The following is an 18,790-nucleotide window of genomic DNA, read 5'->3' on the forward strand; positions in this document are numbered from 1 at the left end:
AATGTCCCATGCTGGCAAAACAAAACCACAAAATGAAACTGTAATACAGACATAATGAAAACAGCATTTTCATGACACAGCAAAATTGGATATTCCCAGGAGATCGCCCTGAGCTTTAAACATAACACAAGAAAGGATTTCACCGTCTGTGAAGGTGGAATAGGGATGTCTTCTGTTAACACAGCACAGTAATAGGACAAATTTAAATAAGAAAAGGAAGATTAGCATTAATTCTTCGAGCCAATCCTCTGTGTACACAGCGCTCAGAGGAACACGCTGTGTGGAGGAAGTCACTGCTGGCCAAAACTACTACTCTGTGCTAGAGTAAGAATGGATCTAAAAATAAAATAAAGCCAAGAAAGATCTCTCAGTTAAGGTAATGCACATCTCTGACTCACCTGCCAGCACTGGGACCTGCAGTCCCAGTGAGACCCCCTTGGCTTGCTGGGGTTTATTTCCCACCTCTGCCAACCTTCCCTTAAGCCAGGTCACCTAAACTTTTAACTTCAATTCTAGAGAAAAACATCGTATTTCCAACTTCCACAGATTTTCAGGGCTCAAATGAGCAATTCTATTTGAACTTTTCATTAGCTCTCACTGCCTTGTGCCCTCAGTTGACCAGATCTCTGCATCAGTGTGGAAAAACTTTATTTTTAAGTTAAACGGACAAAAACAAACAAACAAACAAATTCACTCTCTTTTTGTATAGGACCTAAGTTCATCCCAGAGTAATGCCCCTGCTGTAGAACAGCCCTTTCAGTAGGACTGACACTGAGCTGGAGAAGCCTGGGCTCCGCAGCCCATGGTGGGTCTGGAGAGAGCTCAGGAGCCCTGGCCCGAAACAAAACCCCAGCAAAGAAAGCCCCTGCCCAGAAACTTGGGAAATTGGGAAATACTGTTGCACCTCCACTGTATTCTCAGCTGACGTGAGCCAGCAGAGAGGGCAAGTGGCTGTGTTTGGGCTGCAAACACTGAGTGCTTCAACCAAACCCAAAGCAATCTTCACTGAAGTGCATCTGAAGTGCCCAATATCCCTGCCAGAGCTCCACTGGCACCGCTCCGCCTGAACAAACGTCAGCCACCTGAGAATGGCCTTGTGACACCCAGCAAGAGCTGGCAAAACCAGTCTGTGCTGGGAGAACTCCCCGGGTACTCAATGCTGCATTGTAACCGCACGTAGACACGTAAACACTGCCCAGCTCCTGCTTGTTTTTGAGTCTGTGAAAAGCCTTTCAGAGCAAAAGCGCAGCCAGGCTATAAAACTGCACCGTACCCTCACCCACAAGGGTGAGGAAAGCTTGAGACATAAATATATAAAATCCATTTCTGTTACTTCATTGCTGTTTCCCTTCCAGCTGACTGCTGTGTCCCTGAATAGAAGCTTGGCTGGAGCCAGGAACTCTGGATATTCGCTGGCGCTGCGCCCCGAGGCCTAAGGGCAATGCTAAGGAGATACCACAAGCAGCGGAGTAATGCATGTGACATCAGCACAAACAAGGACATGTGATGTTTCTTTTAAGCCATTCCAGATTTAAAAACCCTACAGAGTTCCCATAAAAGGATTTTTTTTTCCCTTTTTAACTCTGTGTGTTCGCAGGCCTTGTTTACATTATCTTAAACAAAATGAAAACCTTTCCAATAGACAATGGAGGAATTTACAGGCTGTTAATACAACCTGAGCAGATTTATAAAGTACGTTCCTGACTGGTGGCAAGTGAGCTCCAGGGAGCTGGAGGCACCACCATGGGTTAGGGGAATAGTCAACATCCCTCTGTGCATCTTTTGCTTAAGGAACTGAACAGAAACAGAGTTCTGTTTGTACTGAGACATAAAAAAACCCCAGAAAATGGAAAGTTCCTATAGAAGCTGCATTCCATTTGTGCTTTGCAATATACTTGATTTGGTGGGGAGAAGCAAAAGGTCCTCCCCTCCCCTGCTGATGCCGTGTGCTGCCAGTGCCTCTGCAGAGCAGACCCCGGATTCTGAGCAGGAACAAAGGGAAATCAGCACTGCGTAAATAGTCTACAATGCATGTGGGGGAAGCAATCCTGCTTCAAAAACAGAGTGGAATTCCAGCCTCCACAACTTTTAAAAGCCCCATGGGAACACACTGTCTGAGAGCTTCAGCTGTACCAAAGCTTGGTGCCACGCAGCCGTCACCTGATGAGCAGTGCCATAACAATAGGAGGACATAAAAACATCACTGAGTGCACAGGAAGAGGAGAAAAACAGCAAAGCTTCTCCTGGCACTGTCTTACTGAACCATCTGTCTTATTGCATGGATCTGTCTGCAGAGCCACGCGAGCTATGCCAAGAGGGTGTAGCATAAACACAACTGAGGCTTGTTTCACCCTGTACAACAGTAAAGAGCCTCCAGAAATACCCTCCCCTTTGTGCTTTGCCCTTTTCACAGGGATTCACTACCTCCCAGCCACAGGACAATCCCCTGTAAAATCCCCCTTTGGCCAGGCATCCTTTGCCCTGCACAGCCACACTGTAGAGAGAACCTTTCTGGCTCCATCTAAAAGCTGCTGACCCGCTGTGCCAGGGTCAGGGGAACACAGGCACTGACCAGCATGATCAGCTTGGCAGGGATGGAGACACAGAGGCTCCCAGCCTGCCTGCACCCTGCAGAATTCATGGGGAGAACACGAGGTCCTGAGGGGAGCTCCTGCTCTGTGGCTGGAGGGTGCAGGGCTGTGTCACCATCACATCACCTGCATGGCTAAAAATAGCAGATTTGGTGACAGCAAGACTCTTCTCTCTGTTCTCATCTACACTTCCCCACAGCAGTTACCTCCTCCACCTGTTCTGGAGGTTTCTCTCTGTCAGCACACTCCCCTCTCTCCACAGAGATATTCTGACCAGAATTTCACCTGCTTCCAAGCTGAGAAAGAACAAAGTTCTTGTGCTTTTGTAGCTACCCCATGAGACACAGGAGCACAGAGCTCCCCTCCTCACCTGCCTTCAGGCAGCACCAAGCCCAAGTGACCTCCCTGCAGCCAGGCTTTGCTTTTGGGACATCTGGAGTTAATATTAGGAGTCAATACTAAAGTATCACAGACCAATCTCCACCAGCAAGAATTTGTGCTACCTAAAAAGTACCTCCCACTAGCACAGACATGCCAAGAAACCTGCCTGTAAACACAGTCTTTTAGCAATCTCCACAAAGAAGAGGATCCCTTGGTTTACAAAGGGTTCCATAAAGCACTGGAGAAAGCAGTGGCCTGGAACATGCTGGGATGCAGGGTAAGATCCATGTGCAATTTCAGGGCTCTTAGACACAGTTAGAAACACTCTTCTGCCCATGTTCTGATCTTCCTGTAGGTCCCCAGCTGAGAAGGAGGTTGCTGGGCCCTGGAGGGGACCTCTGCCTACAGAGCAGCTCTGGTCCTGCCAGCAGGGTGTGGGTGAGGGCTGGGAGCAGTGGGGAGGTCACCGAGGGTGGCACAGCACTGTCACAGCTTCCTGGGCAGGGAAAGAAGTGAAAACATGCACAGAATAAAGCACCACAGGAATATAAGAGGTTTTTTGATTGCCAAGTGCATGTGCAGGAACAAAGGTGAAGGTTACTCTTGGAGCTCCCGACTGTTATTCCTACAGCTGCCTACTTGAATTTCAGCAGATTTGGGTGTCTGTACTAAAAGAAAGACAAAACAAGCTGAAAGGGAGCAAAAGCAAGTTGCAATAAGGTCATACTTTTTTTTTCTTTTTACATTTGGGATAAAGCCAAGATGTTTTTATCACTAAAAAAAAAAAAAGGCAAACAAAAAAATCGCCATTAATGTGGATATGCCTTAGGTCGGAGTTCAGCCTCATTCCTTTTTCTGACAGAGCAAAGCAGCACCATTCAAAGGCAGATTTTTTTTTTTTTTTTTATTCTGCACCTCTGCTGGGCAGAAGCAGCATGTGAACAGCTTCTCCACCAGGAGCAGCACAAGAAAGGCCTTGGCTCTTACACACCGGTGCAAAGATTTGCTCTGCCAGACTTTAACCAAGTTCTCCCAGCTCACAAGCCAGGACCTTGAAAGTGGATTCATCCAGTAGCAGCAGCCCTGGAGCAGAGGAGATTCCCTGAGGAGGGGGAGGAAGGAGAACTGGGTGGGCTGCAGCAGAGAAAACTTCTGGCCTGACTCCCCTCCCACCCCTGCTCATACCACACATGCCCCAGCTTAACAGGGAATTTCTAATGCTGCATCTCTCCCCAGTGAGGCTGTTTCACTGCAGAGGTGCTTTCTCCTGTGAACCCAGGGAGCTGAACCCATCACATCCCTGTCCTTCCCCATTTGTGCCCACCCCATTACACAGCTCTGACCATGTTAAACAATGTCCAGTCAATCCAACTGCCAGGAATTCTGCACAGCATCTCGAAAGGGAAAGAATGTGAAACCGAGGAATCACATGGCAGCTACACCTCCCCCTGCATATACCACCCACCCCCCTCAAACAACAAAACAACACTGCCTGTCATCTGAAACCACAGCCAGGCTCCAGCCAAAAAAGCTATTTTCCTAAGAATCCCAAGCAGCTGAGGCCCTTAAGTGATTGTATCCCTTCTGTGGGCCTCCAACAAATTTCAATAACTGCAAGGCGCAGTATTTCCTTCCCAAAAGTCAGTTTGGGAAGTATATCAAAGCAATAAAGTCTGAACAACTGAAACTGCTGTACACAAAGGCCAGCAGAAGTATTTCAGCAATGTAAAGCTAAAAACTGAAGCTGCTGCACTGCACATCCTCTGCTGCTGTGAGGCTTTGGGTCAATCCTGGGGCAGGGAGAGGTTTTTCTGTGGAAAACCTCACCCTGTGCTTGCAGGGAAGGAAACTGTTAGGAGGGGAGATTGGTTTATCTTAATGGGACAAGTGCTGTGGCTGAAACAGTAGATCAAATCCAGCTTCAGATACATTGATTTATCTGTATGCTGAACTAAAAAGTTTAATTCCAGTGTTTACACACATTTCAGCTTGTCCCATGCTCTCTTCTCTCTTTATGTTCAACAGAACTACTTTAAGCAGAAGAGATGATTTAGGCACAGATCCTCCTGATTATGTAGCAAATGTCACTTACGAAGTGACATTTTTATTAAGCCTAATTTTATTCAGTAACACAAAGCTTGGATTTTGTTTGCTTATTAGAGGAGATAGCCCAACATGAGATTCTGGCCACAAGCAAAGTTTGCCTGGAATGTCTCACTACCATGAAACACTGGATTGACAGAGACTGAGCAGCCCCTCCTGAGGCAGCTGGCAAGAGCAGAGCCTGCAGGGCTCAGAGGCAGGAGCTGTGCCCACAGGGCAGTGGTGGCACTTACAGCATGTCGGGACAGTTGTCTGGCTTTTCCAGCAGCCCCCCTTCCATGACGAAGCGCAGCACCTGCTCGTTGGTCATGCCCTGGTACGGCTGCTCCGCCAGCGTCGCGATCTCCCACAGCACCACGCCGAAGGACCTGCAGGGACAGCACAGCTTCAGGGCTCCCAGCCGTCTTTGCAAGGGTGCACTTCTATTTTCTAGGTGTCCATGGGTGTTTTCTTTTAGCAAAGAATTCTGGTTACTCAAAAAACACGTGCCTGTGGTGACAGTCACAACCCCTCCCTCAAGAGACTGCTGATTTCAAACATCTCCACTCTAGTGAGAAAAGGGCTCAGTGAGAAAAACCCCTTTGTGACATGCATGTAACTGTGTTCCTGAAATACAACTTCCAGCTCCTTCCAGATAACTACAAAGGACGGCAGAAGTGAAAAAAGCAGTTTGTCCAATAATAGGAATTGATTACTGGCAAAGGAAGATAAGCATAGTTATGTAATTGGGTAGTTTGAACATAAGTATTGACACTTTCTAAAAATATCTCTATTTAAAATTAGATTATTGAGCAGACACAGCTCAAATTGTCTGCCCTGCACTGAAGAGTCATCTACTTTTAGAGCTGCTGGGCAAAGAAGGAAAATCTCGATGCTGTGTGGTAAAATGCTGAGTCAAGCTGAGTGAAAAACACGCAGTTCCACTGGGGGGGTCTTATGAAAACAGGAGGCCAGTGTCATTAGCTGGTTATGGCCCTGTGGTTTTATCTTTCAGATATCCCTGGGATCTAAACTGGTTTGCATCTGGAGCCAGAAGCCACAAACTGCCTTGCAATTGTTTTCCTTTTAGGGCAGGGAGGGACAGGGGTCAACTCAACATTTGGGTGCCTTTGAAGCGTCTTTGATCACCGCAGGGATAACGAGGACAAGCCTTGCACACCTACTCGTCAGATTATCCTAACAAATAAACTCAGATTGCTCCTTCCAGGCAACTTCCAGCCTTGAAAGAATGCAAGATGCTGAGGATTTATTTATAGAAATCCACCCTCACCCTGAACAGTATTACATTAATTTTAAAATGTCCTCCTAACTACAACAAAACCAGCCGTGTCTAATTACCTCATTCTTCAGCCTGAAAAGCATTAAAAGAATGAGTTGCTAAAATAAAGCTCCACCCTTCAAACCTCCAGACACTCTTCCTTCCTGCAGTTGCCATTTCACCTTACAGTTTATAAATCCTGGACTCCAACCACTCAACAGGATTTTGTCTTATTGACATCTTGGCTTCTAAAACTGATCTCGAAGAACGTGGAACTACATGTCACAATATCTGCCCAGAAAGGCAGGAAAAACAATCTCAACCTTTTGTTTACTGTTTGATGCAAATAAATGGCCCCCAAAACAGCCAAGCTCCACAGTTTACACTGAGCAGCTTCAAATCTGAACCAATAAAAGGATTCAGGGAAATTTTCCTGGCATGAAGAGATCTCCAATGTATAGTGTCTGGTGTAAAAGTCACTGAAAAGGAATGATCCTTTTAGCCATAAGCATATCAAGTAAATAGACAGTATTTCATGACATTGTTAAGTCAAGTTCCACTACATTTAGAATTTAGATTGAAATTTCTTTGTAGCTGTGGATACATGTTCTAAACAAACAGCAAATTTCTCATGTTGAGCCTGGTTTTTTGTGCCTCCACACAAGTACACCAAATTTCAGAGTAAATCACTTCCAACAATTAAGATGCCAAACCATCCCAAGGAGAAACTCTCTGAAAAACCCATGAGTACCTTGAGCCTCCTCTCCATAAGATAATTATTTTCCTCTCTATGCTCACAAGTAAAAATCCAAGAGTCAAGATTTTACTGCTCCCTCCTCTTCAGCTTTCCAATCCTGTAATCAGTAAACTATTTTCCAGATCACGGAGTCTCAGGATGGGGCTTGGGCTGGAGGAAAACTTAAAGCCCATCTTGTTCCACCACTTGCCATGTGCAGAGACACTTTCCACTGTCCCAGGTTGCTCCAATTCCTGTCCAACCTGGCCTTGGACACTTCCAGGGATGGGGCAGCCACAGCTTCTCTGGGGAACCTGTGCCAGGGCCTCACCACCCCCACAGGGAAGAAATTCTTCCCAATATTCAATCTAAACCTCCTCTCTTCCTTGTTAGGGAAGCACTCAACGTACTTCCTGCAACAACTACAGCACTAATTTAAATCTGACACCTTATTTGCCATCACTTGGGTTTTATTGTTTGGAATTTGAGTTATTTTTAAAGAATAACATAACTTAAGAGGCCCAGGCTAAAAGAAAGCACGTGCAGAACACACATGGGACATCCCCAGTGCTCACCCTGAGCTGCTGAAGAACCCTTTGGAGGCAATGGCTGGACCTGAAAATTCCTGTTGTGGGGTTGGAACAGGCAGCTCTGCCAGCTCCTCACTCCAGGCTTGGTCAGTTCTGCACCTGGGGATTTTTTAGTGATATAGTCCAAATTTCTGACTGCTTTGTGAAGCCATTACAAGTCCCAAAATTCTTTTACTGGGGGGACTGCCAAAAGCATGCCTGCACTGTTCAATGAGATAAATGGCTGATACAGGGCTTCCCTTCCACTTAATGTGGTTGTTTCCATCTGCTTCCAACTCCGAGGGTTACTGGATTCAAAAGTAAGTTACTAGCCATATGTAAAATAAAATTTAAGCATCATTCTAGTGATTTGCTTTTTCACTTTAATTCCTCTTAGGAACTTTTTGTTCAGAGCTGGTGCTGTGAACTACAGACCACTGACTCCAAACTTCTCAAGCTGCTCACAGAAAATGCAGTTTACTCCTAAAACACCATTCCTACTGACTTCTAGACATTTGGAGGCAATCAGCTGCCAATTCTGTAACAGATCAGCAGTAAAAACATCTTGTTAGGAAGGCAGAGAAACCATAAAAGACAGAGGAGAGGTTTTGCCAGTACACAACCATCTTCTGCCAAGTCCTCTCTACCTATCTCCAAAAACTGAGGGGTGTGTGGGGAATTGTTCCAGGGGATTACTTCTCATAAGTACACACCTCTATTAATAACTGCATAGATACAGTAAGCATGCAGTGTGCTTTGAAAGAAAACCCTATTTCTGCATCTTGCAGTATATAAACCAAGCAAACAAAGCTCCAAATAGAGAGGGATATGCACAAGGGAGAACCCTCCCAAAAAAGCCTGCGAGTGTACACAACCCATCTGGGGGAAAGTGATGTTATTTACATAGAAGGTTTTGATGGAAAAGCAGGTCAGCATAAGGTAAACCTTTCTATATTCTTAGAAACTTTTAATGCTTTTTTTGAAGGAGGACAATTTTAAAAATGACAACTTGCTCTTCCAGGTGAAGGCAATTTTTTTCACTGCACAACTGATTTTACAACTAACAGCAGGAAACATGCTGCCACCTCCAGTTCTGGAAATCCATTTAATTCTGCTCTCCCTGAGAGCAAAATTCAACCTCACGAGTTCTTGCTGAAACAAACTCACAGAACAAGAGAGTTACCTCTGAATGGACAGCAGATGCAGTACATTAGTTAAGCCTACTAAAACAAGAAGAGAGGCTAGAAAGAAGGAAGTGAAAGCAGTTTTTCAGAGCCCCTTTTTTGTTACCAGACGTCGGAGTGCGTTGTGAAGACTCCATCTTTCAGCGACTCCGGGGACATCCAGCGGACAGGCAGCAAGCCCTTCCCTCCTTTCCGGTAATAATCTGTCTCGTAGATGTCTCTCGTCATGCCAAAATCTAGAAGGTAGAAATACTCTGAGTTTGTGTGAGAAAATGACGAGCATTTCCCCTTCCCACAAGGCAGAGAATCACACTTGGATGTGAGGAGTCTGTGCTGCGTTCCCACGCCACTTGGCTTTGCAGACACTTCAGCTGCTGCCTCAGGGCTGGTGACCTTCCCTCCCAACACCAACAGACTGTGCCACTGACCTCAGGGGTGACAAGTCTGAAAGGTTTAAAAATAGGAATGTGAAAATTATAGCATTTATGCTTAAGCTTTGCAGTAAGATGAGTCTTCTGAAGGTCATATAATTCACTAATTGTTCCCCAAATTCAGTGATTTTTTTTTTTTTAAGGAGCTCCCTTAGTACTTATAACTATTGGGTTTAATTGAACAATCTCACATGCTGAAGGAAATACTTCTCTTGGTTTTCTTTTTCCTATTTCCAAAGGTAATTCTCTGGGACAATATTTCTGTACAATATTCCATTTCAAGTGCTACAGAGGATTATGCTTTTCATTTGTGATTAACACACCCAACTACTAAAGACATACTTCCGGTTTATAGCCATGCTTAGCTGTAAATTCATAAGCATTTGCAAGACTTGGATCTAAAAATGTTCATCCTCCTGACTATAACTTGGATTTATTCCAGTGGTCTTTTCTCTACAATCAGCCTGAGACAGAATTTCTCGGTTTCACACTTGCCTATTGAATCCAGTCACTGTGTTCTCAAAAAGTTAATACATTAGAGGTCATCAGTCCTTTGACTGATATTAAATGCTGTCTGATGGCACACAGGACAAAATTCATTTCACCAACACAGACCTGTAATTGCCCCTTTTTTCCCCCAGGAAATGTGCACAGAACTCCCCCAGCTCTCTCAGTTACCACCAGTCTGTGGTGAGTGACCAACCAGGGGTACCAGGGACGCCGGTACCCAGGGTGATTATGACTAAAATCCCATCTGTGCAGCTCTTCCATCACTCCCACACACCAGGGTGACTTTATGCCGGCTGAATGGAAGATTCTTTCAAAATGTAATGCAAATAAGAAACAGACAAGCAGTGAGCACAGGGTAGTGTGGCATAAAGCTCTTCCTCTGAGATCTGAACAGTCTGAGTTGGTGTGTTCCAGCCAAGATGCTCCTAAACTGTTTCAGCATGAGGGGATTTTCAATGCTGCTATAAACAAGAGCAATGTAGCACGTTTACAAAATGCTTTTGGGGTAACCATGAACACGTTAAAGGGAAGAAATGCACCATATCTTCAGTTTGCAGAATTGTAAAACAGGCTGATGGGGGCACGAGTAGAAAACTAGAATGGGAAGGATTTAGGCTGACTTCCCACGAACCTGCAGAAAATACACAAAATCCCCAAAAGATCTTATTTCCTAATTAACTGACTCAAAATGAAATCATTTTTTCTTTCTCCCAAATGACAGGATTACTTACACAAATTATCAAAATAGCTGAGTTAAGCTCAGAGAAAAAGAATTAGTTTCCTACAGCAGAAGGCTGTTGCTATACATGTTATTTTCATATGCACAACTCAAAAACAGCCAACAGCTTAAAATCACTCTCTCTGGAGAGAAGACTGAAAAAACTCATCTGACACTATTTTGGAGGGATGGTGAAAGGAAAAAAAAAGGGTGATCTAACAGCAGAACAGAAGAAAAGCCATTCAGCTGTCTGGGAAGCAGAACTCCAGTTTAGACTGGAAAGCACCCAGCTGAAGTCATTCCCCTTCCAACTCAGATATGATTTAAAATAATCCTAAAATTCTCATTCTTGAATCAATAAAAAGGAGGCAGAATTATTTTTGTGCATTGTCAGAGACATGAATGACACACCAGTGGTAACTACACCATCCACCCAGATGTCTGCAGTATCTGAACCTAAATCACTGCTTCTTTTTAAACCCACGTGCTGCACTGTTGGCTCACTGGAACAACAGCAAGCAGAGGTATTCCAGAGGTTTCAACCCAGTGTTAACTGCTCACAGGTCTTAAATCACAGCAAATCTTTACAAGGAATATATTTCATTCTGCAGATATTTCAACTAGAGCTTAGTTAAAAAAAAAAATAAAACAAAAAGCCTTCCAAGACACTGATTTTCCAGGATGATTCTATGAGCTGTGTCAGGGTCAGGACAGCCCACCTCCAATTTTGACTGTGAAGTCCTCGGCCACCATGCAGTTCCTGGCGGCGAGGTCCCTGTGCACGAACTTGTTGGCGTTGAGATAGGCCATGCCGTCGGCGATCTCCCCCGCCATCTGGATCATCTTCTTCAGCGTCGGGGGCGCCTGCCCAGGGTTGTTCTGAGCAAGATGAAGATCAGTTAACACACCACATCCATTCTCCTGTGCACACACTGTCCTCGTGCGCTGTTCCTTTAATTTATCCACACTGGAATTTCTAGATCAAGGGCAAAAGCTGCTGAGCTCATTTTCTACATAGGCTGCTGTGATTTCAGTGGCAAGTGACCTGTGTGTCATCTTTATCCTTCAGCCTCTGCATCATATGAGACAATTTTAGCTGTTAGACTGATGGCCTATGCATGAGAGTTTGCACAGGAGCTAAGATAACAGATATTTACTTTTCAGCAGGGGCAATGGGCAGGACACACAACATAAAACAATTATCCTAACACGTGTTCTTAAACCAGCCAATTTCTGTAACATCTTGATGAGAAAGTAGATCAGACAAGAGACTTAATGCAAATCTGGAAAAGAGGACTCGGTGGCTCAAGAAGGAACCTATTCCATGTGGCACCCTGGGCTGCCTCACGAAAGAGCTGTTGGAGATCATGCAACAGCTCATGTTTTGTCCTTAGACTGAAGGAGAAGGGCAGGAAAGGCTAATTGCCTGCTGCTTCCAACGTGAGGCTGTCTTGTTCAAGATGATTCAAACTGAAGAAATAAACATCCAGCGATTCATGACTCACCTCTGTGTCTGGCCTCAATGATCTCAGGTAACTTTTGAGGTCCCCACGTGTCATCAGCTCCATGATAACTAGTGTAGGCTGGCCCTGAGAAACAACACCAAGCAGCCGAACCTGGCAGAGGAAAAACAAATGTTCAGTACAAGTATATATGTTAAAATTAACAGTTTGAACAGCTAATTATCAGTTATTCATGTTGATATGTAGCCCTGTGGGAAAGGTCTGAATGTAGATTTGGTTCCTCTTTCTGACTGTGGTTTCATGATAATCTTACAAAGCTGCGCAGAGTCGAAGCTAAAATCCCAAATTCCCACTTCAGTCCCAGAACAGCCTCGTGTCAATGAGCACCAGGGCTGGATGAGTCACAGCCTCTCACATCTTCAGGACTCACCACATGGTGACAGTTGAACTCCTTCATCACCGAGGCCTCGTTCAGGAACTCGATCCTCTCGCGCATGCTCGCGGACTCATTGACCGTCTTGATGGCCACCCTGGTCTCTGGCTCGTCCTTCACCACTCCCTTGGCTATTCCCTCGTACACCATTCCAAAGGAGCCTTGCCCAAGCTCCCGACACATGGTGATCTTCTCCCGGGGCACCTCCCACTCGTCAGGAACATACACTGAGGGGAGAGAGAACAGGCCCTGATGTTCCACAGCTGCCCGTGCTGGGACCGCTCCCTGCTCCACACCAGCAACTGCCCTGACAGCCCTGGGGTTCCAGCTCCACACAGAATGCAGAGACCCTGCACCATGTGTGCAACAGGGCAGGGGCTGTCCCATACAGAGGCCAGGGGATGGTGGCATACACATAAATCTGAAAGAAAGGTGGACTTGAAGCGGCTTCACTATGGTGCTGACATATAGGGATAGAAATAAGGAACCTCAAAGCCAAAACCAGGGTGGGAAGAGGCTCAAATCAATGCTTTAGGTAAAATCTTTTCTTGGAATCCTTGCTCTCCTAACTCTCCCAGACAGCATCAAACATACTTGATCATCTGTACCAGTTTAGTGTCTGCTGTATTCTCTATTAACACTGATTTTATGGCTAGAGGGAAGCAGACTCTGATCCAGCAGCTCTTTGCATGGCACTATTCTGATCCCTTGCACACACACCATTGCACCAGCAAAGGCAGAACTCGCTGCTGCTGCTGCAGGTCTTTGATCTGAGGCAGAAAAGAGCTCTCAGAAGGTGACTGCCAGGAGGCAGGACTGCCTCAGGCAAGAAGACATCCAAGTACTCACTGATGCTGCTGCCTATCAGTCACCAAAGGAGGGGACAGTTGTGTCACATGCTCTGCATGGGTAAAACGACAGGATGAAAACAGAGGATTATAGCATGAACACTGACAGACCTTTAACCTTAATGGTGTTGCTACAAAAAATAACAGTAAAATAATCGGCTGCCACTCTGGGTAAACCCATTACTCTCCTGGGGGCTTTTGGAAATACTATTCCAGAAAGAATTCTACAACAGCAGCACCAAACTAAACCATAAACAGGAAAACCGAGGCCTCAAGGACACCTGTCTGGTGTTGTGATTTCTTCAAGTAGTGGGTTTGTTTCAACAGGGCAAAAACAGAGCTTAAAAAGGCAAACATGAATGAAAGACCACAAATTCATTCATTCTTTCTTCATTCCAGTGAAAACATCACTGGATGAGTAGATGTTAATCTGAAAGTGAAACTAGTGAATCCGAATTTGCCTCAGGTGGACGAAACTACAGGAAAACAATTCAAAAACTCCCCAGTTTCAATAGACAAGTGGCATTTACGTATTAGCAATTGTGGATTCCAGGGCTGTCCTAATAAAATAGGGCAAGTGGCTTTACAACACTTCTTTTAGGGTTTCATACCTTTCAAAGTCAGACACAAGAGAACACAGGGCAGTAAAGGCATCACAAGTTAAGGTCACACTCACCGTCTGAGGCACTGAAGTACTCGGGGTTCACAGAAGCATAAAGTACTCCATTGCCCAGTCTGTCACTGTTCCTGTAGAAATATTGGGGTTTATTTATTTTATCTTTAAATCTGAATATATTTCAGACCATCTCTTCCACAGCTTTTCCACCACTTGCTCAACCACAGAATATTATTTACTGCATGTGGAGTTTTTCAGACGAAGGGACAAACTGAGATCTTATCTACCCGAAATAATCAAAGGGAACACAGTCCAGAACAGTTTGTCAGGAACTCTGGAGTCTTCTGTATACCAAATGAGCAGCAGGAAAATGTAAACAAAAGGTACTTCTAGCTGCTGGGTAAACTTCTTTTAAGAAAGGCAACTATATTTTTATACAACCAGGAGAGAATGAGAATGCTCTTTACCATCATCAGCTCTGCTACGGGAGTGAAGTTTCTTAGCAAAAGTGGGGGATTCCATTCAACTATTTCTTAAGTGTTTCTAATACTTTATTTTAAAACCACACAATACCACACCTCCCTATTTTACTGGGGTGATTTTCAGAATAATAAATATAATAAATGCACTTTAAGAGATTTTGCAGGAGACAGGCGCACTGAGAAAATATCTTGTATTAAAACGACAGTTTAAAACAGGGCAAAATTATCAGGAATTTCACCTAGGAGAGCCTAAGGAAGGCAAAGCAGGTGTTGTAATCACCAGGGACAAAGCCCTGCCTGGAGAGCCTGAGCAGAACTGGTACCACTGTCTGCAGTACTACCAGCAAATTAGAGCTGGAAATCATGGGATACCAATAAGCATAATTAATGTGAAAGTAATAAAAAACATCCACAGCTAGGAAGTTGCAAGACTGAACATTTGTACTGCTATTAAGTTCTCGTTATGTATTTCAATGAGATAAAAAAAAATCACTAGCTACAAAAAACAAAACTGAAGAAAACAAATTACCAGAACAGTCCCAGTGATAACTCTCTTGGCCAGAATATAATTTTTTAGGTGGATGTAAGACTACAAAAAACCCTCCAGAATTTGAAAAAAAACAGATTAACTTAAATGGACCTAAATTTTCATAATTTATATTGACACATATTTCAGTCAAATCTTCTTGTTATACAGGTCCAGTGTGTACCACCAGTGCCTCACTGATAAGTTCCACACAAGCCTTCCTCTTCCCAGTCAAATATGATACTGCAATAAAAACCCTCTTCATATCTCCAGCAGCAGCAGCCAGATGCTGCTAACCCTAAACCACCTCCTTTTCCATGCCAACAAGGCAGAATCTACCTCAGCCTCTCAACTCCTCTGAATGCCATTTCTCTTTTTAATTTCCAACTCGCTCCATGGGCACGGATTCGAAAATAAACAATTCCCCTCCTGCAGCTTTAAACACCAGCACATGGAACTCACCTCTTTTTGTTAACGACATAGAGCATTACCAGCAATGCCCCAAGGATGAACAGCAGAACAATAGGGAGCACAATTACCAAGTGCAGGAAGTTTCCATAGTTTGCTGCTGCAACCAACAAGAAAACAATTGTATCAGGGTTTCTGTAAAACCTCTGTTAACAAAGAAACATTCAAAACCCACTCAGTGTATTTCCATACAGGGAAGAAATCAAAGTTCTCATTTTCTTGTCTGATGTGGAAAAATGCACTCGGAAACCCTCCCTGACTGCAGATGAGTGAAACAAGAAAGCAGACACTGAAAGGCATTAATTTTGTACAGAACAGTGTCTGTCTGGGCTTTGTTTTCACAAGTTATGCTTAAAGGACTTGCATTCCTCAGTGAACAATATCCAATTGTTCACTTGAACATTCACCTTTTTTTCCACCTTTTGTTCACCTCGCAGCTGCTTATATTCAGAACATACATGCACTGCTCTTCACTTCAAATTGTTCAAAGTTCAGCAACCAGAAAACCAAAAAGGTGTAAAAGGTGCAGCTGCAGTTTTCTGGGGATATACCTGCTTTACAACTAGACACAGAATGTCTTAAAGTGGGTCTCTGTGGTCATGTTCTTCCAAAATATCAATTTAATCCTATTGTCAGGACCAGCATCACCCTTTGATCAGGACACTTTTTATCAAATGTCACTCAGAACAGGTCAACCTGCCAGCCAAAAATCTACACAAATGATTTGTTTCTCCAATTATTTTGCAATTTTAAGCAGGTTTGCCTTTTTGCCACAGGTTTTGTACATGGCAGCTCCCAGCTGTTGTAGCTAACATCACATTCCCAACATAGCTGCACATCCCAGGAAGTCACAGCAGGGTGTTCTCCACAGCCACACCTGGCTGCACCTCTCACAGACACCCAAAGCTGCAAGGAAAGGACCACACCTCACATACCCCTCCTGGCTGTCAACACTTGCCAAAAAAATGGACCAGAGAAGAGCTCCCAAAGAACCATCAGCAAGTCAGAGGAGTGTTCAGAGGCAAGAGGCTCAGATACCCACTTACATAAACATCAGGAATTATTAAAAAGACAATTATCCCCCAATTTGATAGAGACTATAAACATTTGTCTTACATTTGGGCTGCACATAGAAAGAGATGGGCTCGGTCCAGGACCCATTCCCAGCTAAGGAAGTGGCCTGAACTCTGGCAGAATAGTTTCCAGGGTTCAAGTGAGTTAGTTTAGCTCCTCCAAGTTTCTTGTATTCCTGTCTGGAAACACATTCCCGCTTCTCCTAGAAGAAAAAAGCAATTCACACATGTTATTAACTTTACATTCTGGAGAAAGCAAAGTAGCAGCAGGATAAGCTCATTTTTATAACTAAAAGCCCCACCTGATCAGTTTTACTTCAGACACCATAAGGAGATATGTGGAATTTAAGAACTCAAAGGAAATGAAGGAAAGACATGGTGGCAGGTGCTGGGTGCCTGAAATCACAATTTCTGTTTGTGCAGCACTGCACAAAAGCATGTTAAGAAAGATTCTTTTTTGTGTATAAATTAAGAGTTATGAGCAGTAATGTCAAATCCTCACCTCACCATGCTGCCCATATTTGATTTCATACATCAGGATCAGCCCATTTGGATTTGCAGGCTCCAACCACTTCAGGTAGACAGTATTTTCCTCTTTTGCTTCCCATGATACCGTTCCTGGAATGTTGTCTGCTCCCTCTGTAAAATATTTACAGGTGATGTGAGAACAACACCTATGACTGAAACAGGAACTTCAGCAAGAGTGGAGGAAAATGGAAGGCTCACAATATTCTTCAGGTGCAAAAGCTCTGCAACAAAAGCCATTCAAATCCAGGGAACAAACTCCACTGGCCAAGGGCCTGCTGGAGATTAGCTCACTCTGAACTACTGGTTCCCAGAAAATCAGTGCAGAGCATACAGCTCCACCAGGCATGGGCTCTGTGTGCCAAAAAACCCTGGTTATTAGCACCTGATTCTTCCTTCCTAACTCCCCCCAACATCAAAACAGTGCAGGGAGCTATTCCCACCAAATGGCTGCAAACAGCTGTAAACACACAACATCTGCCCCACTGACAGCCTTTTCCTAACACTGTCAGAGGAAATCCATCCCCATTTAAAACAGAATCTCAGCAGCAATTCAGGAACTGCTTTATCCCTGTTTAGTTCCTAATAATTTTGCGTGACTTATTAAAAACTTAACAGGACTGTGAAGCACGCTTCAATCTGGACTGAAAAAATACCACCTTCTCAAAGATCTCAAAGATAACAGAAGAAAACGGGATTGTTTAGCCTTTATTTTTTCAGAGTATGAGAACACTTCTTTCCTTTTCCCTGATCCCACAGATTTCCATATTTCCTTGAAATAAGCAATACTTTTTGCCTTTTTTACTGACACAGCTGGATCTGGATTATGATAGCCTTTCCTTCCAGAAACAAAACAAAATTGCTACCATTCTGCATCCAATATCCCCCAGACATCTGCTGGAGTCAGAAGCTCGTTGCTGGATGCATATGAGCTTACACTAAAATCAACTCTATTCTTCTCAGAAGTACAATCTGCAGAAGTCCCAAAGACGAGCACAGCATTCAGTGCTTCCTATTTGAAATAGTCTAGAGGCCAGGGAATGGGCACAAAGAAACACAGTATTCCTCCTGTTCCCAGGCTGGACAAATGCATGGTCGTTCTGTGACAGAAGAAACATTTGGCAAACATTCCCACCAGCAAAACTCCAACATCTGCAAACAGTTCTGAGCAAACACAGCAAAACCAAACATTAGCAGAGAAATGTTGCTGTGGCCCTATTCAGCACACAGAGAGCTGAGGAACAAAACCTTTCAGCCCACCATGTCTGGGGGTCTCACTTCTATTGCTGGGAAACAGAGCCTCTCCTAATGATCCTGGCAGTCAACTTCTCCCTTTCTCCAGCTCCCAGCACAGACTCTAACACAGCACTCGGTACACAAACCAGTCAAGGACGCAAAACAAAAAAAATCTATGCAGCTCCAATTTATCCTACTGCATGGAATTTTTTTACTGTACCCCAACGTAATTCTAACTGGTTTGGGAGAGCTTGTCCCCCCTGAGCTTGATCTCTGCCCAGGAAAGGCAGAGCTGGCCCCGTGTGAGCATACCTGAGGGCATCGTCCTGGCAAACACAAAGTTGGAGGCGCTGCAGCCGAGCGTGTCGGCCTCGTGGTTGCAGCTGTGAATATCGATGCGGTAAAGAGTGAAAGGCTGGAGATGGGAGATCACAGTCCTCTCCTTGCCATCCACCTTGGTCTCAAAGAAGGGATATTCCACCTCGCTCTCCTCCGTGTCAGAGGCGTTGGTGAAGTGGTCGGTCCCGGTCGCGTTCCGGCTCCGAGTGGCCAGGGTGGCGTTGGCGATTCGGAACACGTCCCTCCGCTTACGGTCAGGCCTGAGGAGCAGCACAGGTACAGAAAAGGACTCTTTAGAGA

The 18,790-nt window shown here is 44.6% G+C and overlaps 1 protein-coding gene across 2 annotated transcripts in view; it reads right to left on the bottom strand.

The window, feature by feature from the left end:
• The window catches only part of IGF1R (insulin like growth factor 1 receptor), a 169,683-nt gene that overhangs the window by 8,227 nt on the left and 142,666 nt on the right, over positions 1–18,790 (bottom strand). Inside the window, exons 11-20 of one of the 2 annotated variants that reach the window (XM_030281623.4) lie at positions 18,464–18,750; positions 16,893–17,029; positions 16,434–16,593; positions 15,312–15,414; positions 13,902–13,972; positions 12,375–12,604; positions 11,987–12,097; positions 11,201–11,360; positions 8,929–9,058; positions 5,309–5,443 (exon numbers count right to left, since the gene is read on the bottom strand). In XM_030281623.4, the coding sequence (XP_030137483.3) occupies positions 5,309–5,443; positions 8,929–9,058; positions 11,201–11,360; positions 11,987–12,097; positions 12,375–12,604; positions 13,902–13,972; positions 15,312–15,414; positions 16,434–16,593; positions 16,893–17,029; positions 18,464–18,750 (1,524 nt within the window). Of the gene's footprint in view, positions 1–5,308; positions 5,444–8,928; positions 9,059–11,200; positions 11,361–11,986; positions 12,098–12,374; positions 12,605–13,901; positions 13,973–15,311; positions 15,418–16,433; positions 16,594–16,892; positions 17,030–18,463; positions 18,751–18,790 lie in introns of both variants that reach the window. The other variant, XM_002199807.6, reaches the window with a different exon arrangement.

Source organism: Taeniopygia guttata, chromosome 10 (genome assembly GCF_048771995.1).
Source record: "Taeniopygia guttata chromosome 10, bTaeGut7.mat, whole genome shotgun sequence".
Lineage (NCBI taxonomy): Eukaryota > Metazoa > Chordata > Aves > Passeriformes > Estrildidae > Taeniopygia > Taeniopygia guttata.